The 12233-nt window shown below is 42.3% G+C and overlaps 1 protein-coding gene across 5 annotated transcripts in view; it reads left to right on the forward strand.

Annotated features, from left to right (window-relative positions):
- The window catches only part of LOC106566898 (E3 ubiquitin-protein ligase Itchy), a 19957-nt gene continuing 7724 nt past the window's right edge, over nt 1-12233 (forward strand). Inside the window, exons 1-14 of one of the 5 annotated variants that reach the window (XM_014135463.3) lie at nt 3-177; nt 1021-1124; nt 4749-4835; nt 5188-5329; nt 6491-6615; nt 8597-8734; nt 8880-8922; nt 9029-9231; nt 9416-9626; nt 9939-10034; nt 10190-10373; nt 11180-11249; nt 11369-11453; nt 11663-11791. In XM_014135463.3, the coding sequence (XP_013990938.1) occupies nt 4766-4835; nt 5188-5329; nt 6491-6615; nt 8597-8734; nt 8880-8922; nt 9029-9231; nt 9416-9626; nt 9939-10034; nt 10190-10373; nt 11180-11249; nt 11369-11453; nt 11663-11791 (1496 nt within the window). In that variant the 5' untranslated portion in view covers nt 3-177; nt 1021-1124; nt 4749-4765. Of the gene's footprint in view, nt 178-1020; nt 1125-4748; nt 4836-5187; nt 5330-6490; nt 6616-8596; nt 8735-8879; nt 8923-9028; nt 9232-9415; nt 9627-9938; nt 10035-10189; nt 10374-11179; nt 11250-11368; nt 11454-11662; nt 11792-12233 lie in introns of all 5 variants that reach the window. The other 4 variants (XM_014135468.3, XM_014135464.3, XM_014135466.3 and 1 more) reach the window with 4 other exon arrangements.

Consider the following 12233-nt stretch of genomic DNA (forward strand, 5'->3'; position numbering starts at 1 on the left):
TTCTCGCTGGTATTTACGTCCTCCAATAGATATGGTTTTGGTCACGTGAGACGATTACGAAGATGGTGGAAGTTTCTTTCTTGAAGTGAAACCGCAAAATAACCCAAAACAGATAGGGATATTGGGGAAAGTTGCCTGGAACGTCACGTCTTGAACTTCTTCTGCCCTTGGATTCGGGTAAGCGAAAGGACCGAGGTGGAAAGTCCTCAACCACAATATTTTGCAAACTCACTCTTCCAATGGGCTAGCCAGCCATGACACGAGCTAGCTAGCTTTTTTTTCTTTTTTGCGATCAGTTGCCAGATGACATTTAACACGTAAACAACAACACAGTTTCAAAAATATTGAATACAAACTCTGCATCCCGGAGTTGAATGCAGCATATGTAAATAACATTTAGTTAGCTATCAGATTTTGGAGTTTCAAGGTTGTCATTTCACTAATTTTGAGACAGAGCTAGCTACTCAGCTAGCTAAGTTAACGTTAGCCTCCTTCCTTGTCAATCAAACAGGTCGTCACTAAGCCTTTTGCCAATGTCATGCGCCTGACGATAACGTCAAATCCTAACGATGGAAAACACATTTCAGCCATCATTATCTGTGTTTATGCTGTCCAGCCCTAATATTGTTGTTGAGTAAGATGCAGTTGGGTATCTCTTGCGGTCATCTGGTCACATTTGTGTAAATAACTGCATACTCTGTCATTTCACCAGCCTGACCTTTCCACTTTGTTTTGTGAGCTGATTGGTGGGGCTGGGTAAATGTAGTTAATCTCGCACAAATGCACTGTTGGTTATGATGGGTAAGACAGTAGTATTAAGTTCATAGAGCATTTATAAGTTATATTCTTCAGATTCAGAGCCCTTCCTTTTTTAATGTTCCTCTGTAACCATTCCATGTTTTTAAAAGTGAAACTTGCCTGTGGGTATATCAGTAGATTTGTGTCAGTTCTGTGGTGTAAGTGTAATAGCATATGTTATTCACTTTTGATTAGTTTATGGAATATCTGACACTTTCACAGAAACGCAGTCATTGGCTGATGGTGAATCTTTCTTCCTTGTCTCAACTGATGAGCTCCTGACTTGTTGTGAGTCATTTAGCTGGCTTGCAAAGCAGTCCATCACTGTGAGTAACACACAGATCCTTTCTCTGTAATCCACAGAATCAGTACTGATAAATTATTAACTCTGGGTACAGTCAAAGTGAAAGTTTATCCGGAGCTCTTTCTCTCATTTGCACAGGGGAGGTAGGCGGGGAAACATACATTATGCACAGTGAAGTAACCACAAACCAGAAAAGAAGACTAGGCTATGCTTCCTGGTGCTATTTTCACATGTTTAATATTCTCTCGTGGCATTTTCCAGAGAGCAATACAGTGCATTCAGAAAATATTCAGACCCCTTGACTTTTTTGACATTTGGTTATGTTACATACTTATTCTAAAATGGATTCAATAGTTTTTTCCCTCATCAATATTAGAGGTCGACCGATTAATCGGAATGGCCGATTAATTAGGGCTGATTTCAAGTTTTCATAACAATCGATAATCAGCATTTTTGGACACTGATTATGGCCGATTACATTGCACTCCACGAGGAGACTGCGTGGCAGGCTGACTACCTGTTATGCGAGTGCAGCAAGGAGCCAAGGTAAGGTGCTAGCTAGCATTAATCTTACCTTAGATTGTTTTTTATATCTTAACATAATCACTAGTTAACTACACATGGTTGATGATATTACTAGTTTATCTAGCTTGTCCTGCGTTGCATATAATCGATGCGGTGCCTGTTCATTTATCATTGAATCAAAGCCTACTTTGCCAAACGGGTGATTTTTAACAAGCCCATTCGCGAAAAAAGCACTGTCGTCGCACCAATGTGTACCTAACCATAAACACACATGCCATTCTTAAAATCAATACACAAGTATATATTTTTAAACCTGCATATTTAGTTAGTATTGCCTGCTAACATGAATTTCTTTTAACTAGGGAAATTGTGTCACTTCTCTTGCATTCTGTGCAAGCAGAGTCAGGGTATATGCAGCAGTTTGGGCCGCCTGGCTCGTTGCGAACTGTGTGAAGACCATTTCTTCCTAACTAAGACCGTAATTAATTTGCCAGAATTTTACATAATTATGACATAACATTGAAGGTTGTGCAATGTAACAGCAATATTTACACTTAGGGATGCCACCCGTTAGATAAAATACAGAACGGTTCCGTATTTCACTGAAAGAGTAAACGTTTTGTTTTCGAAATGATAGTTTCCGGATTTGACCATATTAATTACCTACGGCTCGTATTTCTGTGTGTTATTATATTATAATTAAGTCTATGATTTGGTAGAGCATTCTGACTGAGCGGTGGTAGGCAGCAGCAGGCTCGTACGCATTTATTCAAACAGCACTTTCCTGAGTTTGCCAGCATCTCTTCGCTGTGCTTCAAGCATTGCGCTGTTTATGACTTCAAGCCTATCAACTCCTGAGATTATGCTGGCACAACTAAAGTACCTATTAGAACATCCAATAGTCAAAGGTATATGAAATACAAATGGTATATAGAGAGAGAGTCCTATAATAACTACAACCTAAAACTTCTTACCTGGGAATATTGAACACTCATGTTAAAAGGAACCCCCGGCTTTCATATGTTCTGAGCAAGGAACTTAAACGTTAGCTTTTTTACATGGCACATATTACACTTTTACTTTCTTGTCCAACACTTTGTTTTTGCATTATTTGAACCAAATTGAACATGTTTCATTATTTATTTGAGACTAAATTGATTTTATTGACGTATTATATTAAGTTAAAATAAGTGTTCATTCAGTATTGTTGTAATTGTCATTATTACAAATATATATTTAAAAATCGCCCAATTAATCGGTATCTGCTTTTTTTGTCCCTCCAATAATCGGTATCGTGTTGAAAAATCATAATCGGTCGACCTCTAATCAATATACACACAATACCCTATAATGACAAAGCAAAAACAGTTTTTTAGACATTTGAGAATTCTGTACTCGGTACTTTGTTGAAGCACCTTTGACAGTGATTACATCCTTGAGTCTTCTTGGGTGTGACACTACAAGCCTGACACACCAGTATTTGGGGAGTTTCTCCTATTCTTCTCTGCAGATCCTCTCAAGCTCTGTCAGGTTGGATGGGGAGTATCGTTGTACAGCTGTTTTCAGGTCTCTCCAGAGATGTTCGATTGTTTTCAAGTCCAGGCTCTGGCTGGGCCACTCAAGAACGTTCAGAGACTTGTCCTGAAGCCACTCCTGTGTTGTCTTGGCTGTGTGCTTAGGGTCGTTGTCCTGTTGGAAGGTGAACCTTCGCCCCAGTCTGAGGTCCTGAGTGCTCTGGAGCAGGTTTTCATCAAGGATCTCTCTGTACTTTGCTCTGTTCATCTTTCCCTCGATCCTGTCTAGTCTCCCAGTCCCTGGCGCTGAAAAACATCACCACAGCATGATGCTGCCACCACCATGCTTCACCGTAGAGATGGTGCCAGGTATTCTCCAGACGTGATGCTTGGCATTCAGGTCAGGGTTCAATCTCTGTTTCATCAGACCAGAGAATCTTGTTTCTCATGGTCTGAGAGTCCTTTAGGTGACTTTTGCCAACTCCAAGTGGGCTGTCATGTACCTTTTACTGAGGAGTGGCTTCCCTCTGGCCACTCTACCATAAAGGCCTGATTTGGGGATGTGCTGCATAAGATGGTTGTCCATCTGGAAGGTTTTCCCATTTTCACAGAGGAATTCTGGAGCTCTGTCAGTGACCATCAGGTTCTTGGTCACCTCCATGACCAAGGCCCTTCTCCCCCGATTGCTCAGTTTTGTTGGGGGCCAGCTCTAGGAAGAGTCTTGGTGGTTAAAAACTTCCATTTAAAATTGATGGAGAACACGTTGTTCTTGGGGACCTTCAATGCTGCAGACAATGGACCTTCAATGCTGCAGACATTTTTACATTTTTTGTGGACTCTAATCAAGTTGTAGAAACACCTCAAAGATGATCAGTGGAAGCGGGATGCACCTGAGCTCAATTTCTAGTTTCATAGCAAAGGGTCTGAATACTTATGTAAATAAGATGTTTCTGTTTTTTATTTTTAATACATTTGCGAACATTTAAAAAAAAAAATGTTTTCACTTTGTCATTATTGGGTATTGTGTGTAGATTGAGGGGGAAAAAACATTTTAGAATAAGGCTGTAACGTAAAATTTTTTGGAAAAGGGGACGTGGTCTGAATACTGCTCGAATTCTCTGTAGATGTCAATAGGTGTAAGTAAACCCAGACTGCAGAGTTATTTGTTGTTAGGAATCATAGTATCAATCACACATCTAGTTACTGTTTTGTATATTAATTATTTATTCATCCATTTTAATTTTTTCTTAACTCAGCTGGATAAGTTGGACACCCAGACTCTGATCTTGTAGCGAGGACTAGTCGGATAATGCCTGGTACCAGAATAATCTTTTGTGCTTTATAGCAATATCATTTTATTACCATTCAAAAGAGGTCAATATGTTTTAGTCGCTGGGTGGTTAACTTATGTAATGCTGACCATGATATTTTATGTTCTTGTTCCATTACGCCTGTAAAGATAGTCCTCTGTCTATAACATTGTAAAGCATTTGTCACAATGCATTGAATAAAAATATAATTTCTAGAAGTAGAAGTTATTTTGGAATTGTACAGAATGTGCTTTGGGCCATTGACTGAATGGTTTACTGAATGTGTGTTTGTTGCAGGTAGCCAGCCCTATGTCATGGCCTCCAGCATTGCTAAACCAGGCCCTGGGAATGGCTACCCCATGAAGGCACAACTGCAAATTATGGGTTTGTTCATGATCTCTGTAATTTTCATAATACGTAGTCTATTCGTGTCATATTTTGGATTTCTTCAGAATGGAAATTAAAAGGTGACATTTGGAGAATTAGGATGCACGTATAGTGTCTGATTTTATATTTCCCTTTTTTTTTTTGTATTAAAGTCCGTTGCATAGCCATGTTTTGTATTGTAGTATAAGGTTTTAGTCCATAGTAAATTATGTTTTTAAGGGTGTGGACTGTTTATTTTGTCTACCCTCATAAAAACAGAATTGACCCGAAGTACTATCAAACTAACTCCTACCAGACAGTCTAACTTCTAGCTCTGCCCTAATTGACAACACTTTTTACATCCCCTCAGTGCTGTCAGCAAAACTGAAAGAAAACAGGAAGAATTGGTTTGGCCCCAGTCCATATGTTGAAGTGGCCGTTGATGGACAGTCCAAAAAGACAGAGAAATGCAACAACACCCACAGTCCCAAATGGAAGCAGCCGCTCACAGTGTAAGTTGTCGTTGTGTTCTTGGTGACAGTCAGTGTTGAGAACAAGGAACCTTCCTCTTAATTTGAGTACAAATTCTTTACGCAAGTGTACAGGGTTTACTGAAGATCCACTCATGATATACAGGTAACTGCCAATATAAAGGAAACACCAACATAGTGTCTTAATAGGATGTTGGGCACCACGAGCCAGAACAGCTTCAATGCACCTTGACATAACTTCTACAAGTGTCTGGAACTCTATTGGAGGAATGCCACACCATTCTTTCACGAGAAATTCCATCATTTGGTGTTTTGTTGGTGGTGGTGGAAAACGCTGTCTCGGGCACCGCTCCAGAATCTCCCGTTAGTGTTCAATTGGGTTAAGATCTGGTGACTGAGACGGCCATAGCATATGGTTTGCATTATTTTCATTCTCATCAAACCATTCAGTGACCACTCGTGCCCTGTGGATGTCACCTCCTGGGGACGTAGCAATGGTTGCCAAAATAATGGCCTGTCCAGCATTTTTATACATGACCCTAAGCATGATGGGACGTTCATTGCTTAATTAACTCAGGAACCACACCTGTGTGGAAGCACCTGCTTTCAATATACTTTGTGTTCCTCATTTACTAAAGTGTTTCCATTATTTTGGCAGTTACCTGTAGTAGTGCCAAGTGCCAACACATCCACACAATCAATCCCTTCATTATATAGCTCTGGACTCTTACTCTACTGGCCCTTCTTAATTTAGAGTGGGCCACTCTCCTGTTTCAGTATGTCTTGGTGTGGTGTGTTCAGAGCAGTCATACTATGGTGTAGTAAGCTGATGGGCTTCCCCAACTGTATTTTCCTGCAAGCATTCAGGATTTAACTAGCAGCTGTTATAGTAGGCATGGACACTTGCTTCTAGTCTCCCTGCTAACACTGTTGAAACATTTCTTCAAATGAAATAATAATCATAATAGTAATATATTCAGCCTTTATAGCGCTATTCATTACATAAAGAATTTCAAAGTGCTTTAAGGCAACAAAAAATACAAGAAATTTAGAAAAATAACATTAGATGTTCATCATAGACGATCATCTTAGACACTTTCATATATTGCCTCACCTACAATATCTTCTATATTTACAGTGAATTAACTCATAGTCATTGTCTGTCTTTCATCTTGTCAATAGAATTGTCACTCCTTTTAGCAAGCTAATCTTCCGAGTATGGAGTCACCAGACCTTGAAGTCGGACATATTGTTAGGCATGGCAACTCTGGAGGTCAGCGAAACACTCAAAGCCAACGACATGAAAAGTGAGTTCCTTCCTTGTATCATGTTATGCATACCTTGCTTGGCTATGTGATGAAGGCCTGTACTGTGTCTGTGTGCTAGTTATCTCTCACACACAGCACAGGCATCACTTTCCCTTCATAAAGAGTAAATTCAGTCCACTGCCAATTTTCAAATCAAATGTTATTGGTCACATACACATGGTTAGCAGATGTTAATGCGAGTGTAGCAAAATGCTTGTGCTTCTAGTTCTGACAGTGCAGTAATATCTAACAAGTAATCTAACAATTCCCCAACAACTACCTAATACACACACATCTAAAGGGGTGAAAGAGAATATGTACATATAACTAACTATATGAATGAGCGGTGGCCGAGCGACATAGGCAAGGTGCAATAGATGGTATAAAATACAGTATATACATGTGATCTGAGTAATGTAAGATATGTAAGCATTAAGTGCCATTATTTAAAGTGGCTTTGTTTAAAGTGATTAGTGATCCATTTATTAAAGTGGCCATTGATTGGTCTCAATGTAGGCAGCAGGCTCTGAGTTAGTGATTGCTGTTTAGCAGTCTGATGGTCTTGAGATAGAAGCTGTTTTTCAGTCTCTTGGTCCCAGCTTTGATGCACTTGTACTGACCTGGCCTTCTGGATGTGGGTGGACCATTTCAGTTTGTCTGTGATGTGTATGCCAAGGAACTTAAAACTTTCCACCTTCTCCAATGCTATCCCTTCGATGTGGATAGGGGGGTGCTCCCTCTGCTGTTTACTGAAGTCCACGATCATCTCCTTTGTTTTGTTGACGTTGAGTGTGAGGTTATTTTCCTGACACCACACTCCGAGGGCCCTCACCTCCTCCCTGTAGGCCGTCTCGTCGTTATTGGTAATCAAGCCCACTACTGTTGTTGTCTGCAAACTTGATGATTGAGTTGGAGGCGTGCATGGCCACGCAGTCGTGGGTGAACAGGAAGCACAGGAGAGAGCTGAGCACGCACCCTTGTGGGACCCCAGTGTTGAGGGTCAGCGAAGTGGAGATGTTGTTTCCTACATTCACCACCTGGGGGTGGCCCGTCAAAGTCCAAGACCCAATTGCACAGGGCGGGGTTGAGACCCAGGGCCTCCAGCTTGATAATGAGCTTGGAGGGTACTATGGTGTTGAATGCTGAGCTGTAGTCAATGAACAGCATTCTTTAGATATTCCTTTTGTCCAGATGGGATAGGGCAGTGTGGCGGCGATTGGGTCGTCTGTGGACATATTGCGGCAGTAAGCAAACTGAAGTGGGTCTAGGGTGGCAGGTAAGGTAGAGATGATATGGTCTTTGACTAGTCTCTCGAAAGCACTTCATGATGACAGAAGTGAATGCTGTGGGGTGATAGTCATTTAGTTCAGTTTCCTTTGCTCTCTTGGTTACAGGAACAATGGTGAACATCTTGAAGCAAGTGGGGACAACAGACTGGGATAGGGAGCGATTGAATATGTCCGTAAACACACCAGCCAGCTGGTCTGCACATACTCTTGAGGATGTGGCTAGGGATGCCGTCTGGGTCAGCAGCCTTGCGAGGGTTAACACGTTTAAATGTTTTACTCACGTCGGCTAAGGGGGGGGGGGCGCAAGTCCTTCTTAGCGAGCTGCTAAATAATAACTTTGGTTTGAAGTAGGATAATTACTCTGTTTCTTATGGCTGTATATTTGCTAACAGAACTCCTCTATTTTGATTGGTTGGTCTTCTTGCCTTTTACGGGGATTCTCTCTCATTACTGTTTCCATCCACTAGTTTGTTGAAGGTGATGACAAAGAGAAACATTGGTCATAGTCTTTGTGGTGTACTATCCATGCAGTACTGTCCCTCATGTCCCAAACTCGTTCGAGTCCTGGTGTAAAGTGGCAGATAAGGATGATTCAAAGGGCTGATAACTGCTTTTGACAGGCGAGGAGCTGAGTGGAATGAGGGCTTTTGTTACATAACCAATGCTTTTGTTCCATGTTTTTTCCCCCCCAGTCTCTGAGGTGGTGCAGACGCTGCAGCTGAGTGCAGACAGAGACCAGACTGATGTCGTGGGGGACCTGTCTGTCTGTCTGGATGGCATGCAAGTGGACCCAGAGATGTTTGCCTCTGCTGCCGAGGCTAACACCCAAAGTGAGTCTGCTCTGTGTGATGTTATCCACAGTGTTATCTGTATTGATTTGTAAGGAGAGCTATGGTTTTCCCATCCTGCCCAGAAAATAAGCTCCAGCTTCCCCTCAGTACATCCAGTTCCCAACTCTGTGTTTCTGGATCTCAGGTACATCGAATGGAGAATCGCAACAGAACGGGGATGATGTGAAGTAAGCATATTATTCATGGTTACTGTGGTAATGATACTCTTGCTTATATTTGTATATGGACACTGTCTTGTCAGTGCTCCAAAGTTAATAGTTGATATTGTGGCAGGCGGAGTAGAGACAGCTCTCCTTCAGTGGATGGTTTGGAGCACAGAGCTTCCCCAAATGGTTGTGCGGTCACAGTGAATGGCACAGGGTCTTGCAAAGGGTCTCCCGCTCTGTCAGCAGGGGGCTCCAGGGGTAATCCTCTACGCCCCCCCAGGCCCTCCCGACCCCCTCCACCCACCCCGCGCAGACCAACCTCCTCTCCAGGTGAGGCGGTCAAACTCATAACCCATCTTAAGACCAACAGCAATGCTCCTGGGGATTTATTGGTATAATATTTTGCTTTATAAGTCCACAATTAAAGTGTTTGTCAGATAATGGCGGAAAATGACTAGGTGGTTTTGTTTTCTCAAACTCACTCAATTTTCTTTTCTCATTCACTGGTTCACAGCAGCATCCTCTAATGGATCCATTCCAACTGAAGAAAGCGATGGCCCCAGCTCAGAGACCCCAGTCAGTACAACTGCACCTGCAGTACCAGACCCCAACGCTCCACCCCCTACACACGACCAGAGCCAAGCAATAGCAGCCAGCCAAGCAGACAGTGTAACCCCAGGCCCCCCCAGAGCCCCCGCTGTCGCCGCAGGCCCATTGCCACCTGGGTAAGGGTCAAACCGTCCATGGTGATCTGGTAGGCAGAAACACACTGTTAATCAGTTTGTGGTGTCAATACAACTCCACCCTCAGGATCATCTTACTGTTATGCTTTGTTAAACTCAAGAGATTAGAATGTGGCTTTGGCTGTTGTCATGACTGCAATGATCTATTGTTATTGCTCCAGGGTTACATAGTCTCATAATTTTTATAATTTAACTCTACCCTACCTGCCTTGACTTTAATTTTTTTAATTTTGTAGTTGGCTGACTGATGTTGTAAATGTTTTAATTTTCTTTGAATCACATGTACCTGTGAAGATGGGAGCAGAGGGTGGATCAGAACGGAAGGCTGTATTTCGTAGATCATGTGGAAAAGAGAACGGCATGGGAGCGGCCTGAGCCTCTACCTTCTGGGTAACTCCCCCCTTACATATCCTGTGTCTTTTTCCAATCCACGTATTTACACCAGTTCACAAGACAAGCAGAGAATAGTGTGTCTGTTACTAGAGGATACTAAATGCCAAAGCTCTTTATATAGTCTCCCCTGTTCCTCTTTGCCCTGTATGTAGGTGGGAGCGGCGAGTGGACCCCATGGGCAGGGTCTACTTTGTAGACCACATCACCAGAACTACCACATGGCAACGGCCCACTATGGAGACGGTGCGGAACTATGAACAGTGGCAGCACCAACGCAACCAGCTACAGGGTGCCATGCAGCAGTTCAACCAGCGCTTCATATTTGGAGTGAATGGGGTAAGTGGGAACTCTGACTGGTCAAACCAAGTGCTCAGCTCCTACAATAACAGTACTGAACCGGTGTGAAACACTCAACAGGTGATGAGTTTAATGGGATACTTTGAGATTTTGGCAATGAGGCCCTTTAATTCCCCAGAGTCAGATGAACTCGTGGATACAATTTTTATGTCCAGTGTGTCCAGTATGAAGGAAGTAAGAGAGTTTCGCAAGCCAATGCTGACTAGCATTATTGCAATGACGAAGTCTATGGGTATCCATAGACTTCCAGTCATTGTGCTAACTACCTCAGTCAGCTGCTATTTGCACTGTGTGAAATGATAATGCCTTCAAATGGATTGGGTAATTACAGGAAGTCTATTTGGAACAAAGGAACTAGAGGGACAGTTTACCTCACCCCTCGCTTTATTTAGCTAGCTGGCAAGCCATACAGAGCTGTTGTAGGAAAATTATATTATAACTCTGAAATGTACTTAATTGGGCCTTAGTGTAGTGCCCACACAATCTTTTATAGTATTTGGGTGTCAGCCTTATCAGCTTCTCTCTAAGATGGTCCATGCAGTTAACCTAGCGGTTAGAGAGTTTGGCCAGTAACCGGAAAGGTTCACTGCACTTATCTGGTGTATGTGACAATATAATCATCTTTATTTGATTTTTTTTTTTTTTTTTTTTGCTTCTCTTAACTCTGTTTTACATCTTGGGCTGTAAACAGTTTGTCTTTTTTCAGTTGGGGATATTTAACCACTCTTTATCAGTTGATTTTTAACTTTGTTTGGTAATTATTATCTTTATCTTGTGCACTGAAGCTCCAGGACCAGGTTCCAGCCACTGAGAATAAGCAGTTTGATCCCCTGGGCCCGCTTCCACATGGATGGGGTAAGATCTCACTCACTACCTCACATCTCACATGAAAAGGTCACAGATGAATCTGTTTTTTAGACTTTTGAATGAATTGATGATTTTACTGTTCTGTTTCATCCCATTTACATTCTCAGAGAAAAGAACTGACAGCAACGGGAGAGTGTACTTTGTTCAACACACCACACGGACTACACAGTGGGAGGACCCTCGCACTCAGGGGTGAGAAGTTAATCTGTACTACTCTTAGTACAGATGTATCCTAACAGCTACTTTTAACATCAGTGGGTGCTAGCCTGTAACATCTAGAACAGGGTAAGATTAGCGCGGCCCCTGGATCTAGTACTCTCCACATGCCCATACACTGGAATTGTGTAGATCTGTATCCTACTGTATGTCCCTGTATTATGTTGACACTCCCTCTCCCTCAGGCTGCTGAATGAGAAGCCTCTTCCAGAGGGCTGGGAGATGAGGTTTACAGTCGACGGCATCCCATACTTTGTGGACCACAACAGGAGAGCCACTACGTACATCGACCCTCGCACTGGAAAATCCTCACTGTACGTCCCAACTTTACAGTCACTTATCAGACTACCTCTCTGACTAAACATCATTTTAGACTAAAACCAGGCTCTATGTAGCAAACACGGGTCTGTTTCATAGGCACTAGTTTGACTCCAGTGATGGAACTGTTGCTAATAATAACGCTTTCTTTTTGTACCCAAAACGTCAAATTAGGGTGACTAATATGGGCTGAACAGATAATATACTGTCTGTGTATCTTTCAGTATTCTGAGCCACACCTGAGTGACGATATTGGTGTACTGTCAACATGACTGCTCTCTGTTTAACAGTGACTATGCTCTGGCTGTGCTCTATTCCCCAACTAACAGGAATAACCTGTTTGGTGCCTTTCACAGGAATGCTGTTTCAGACGTCTCACCTGTAGCCTGCTTTGGCTTAAACATTTATCATGATCAGTTTAGTCTGCACAGAGTAGTG

Source organism: Salmo salar, chromosome 13 (genome assembly GCF_965601325.2).
Source record: "Salmo salar chromosome 13, fSalSal1, whole genome shotgun sequence".
NCBI lineage: Eukaryota > Metazoa > Chordata > Actinopteri > Salmoniformes > Salmonidae > Salmo > Salmo salar.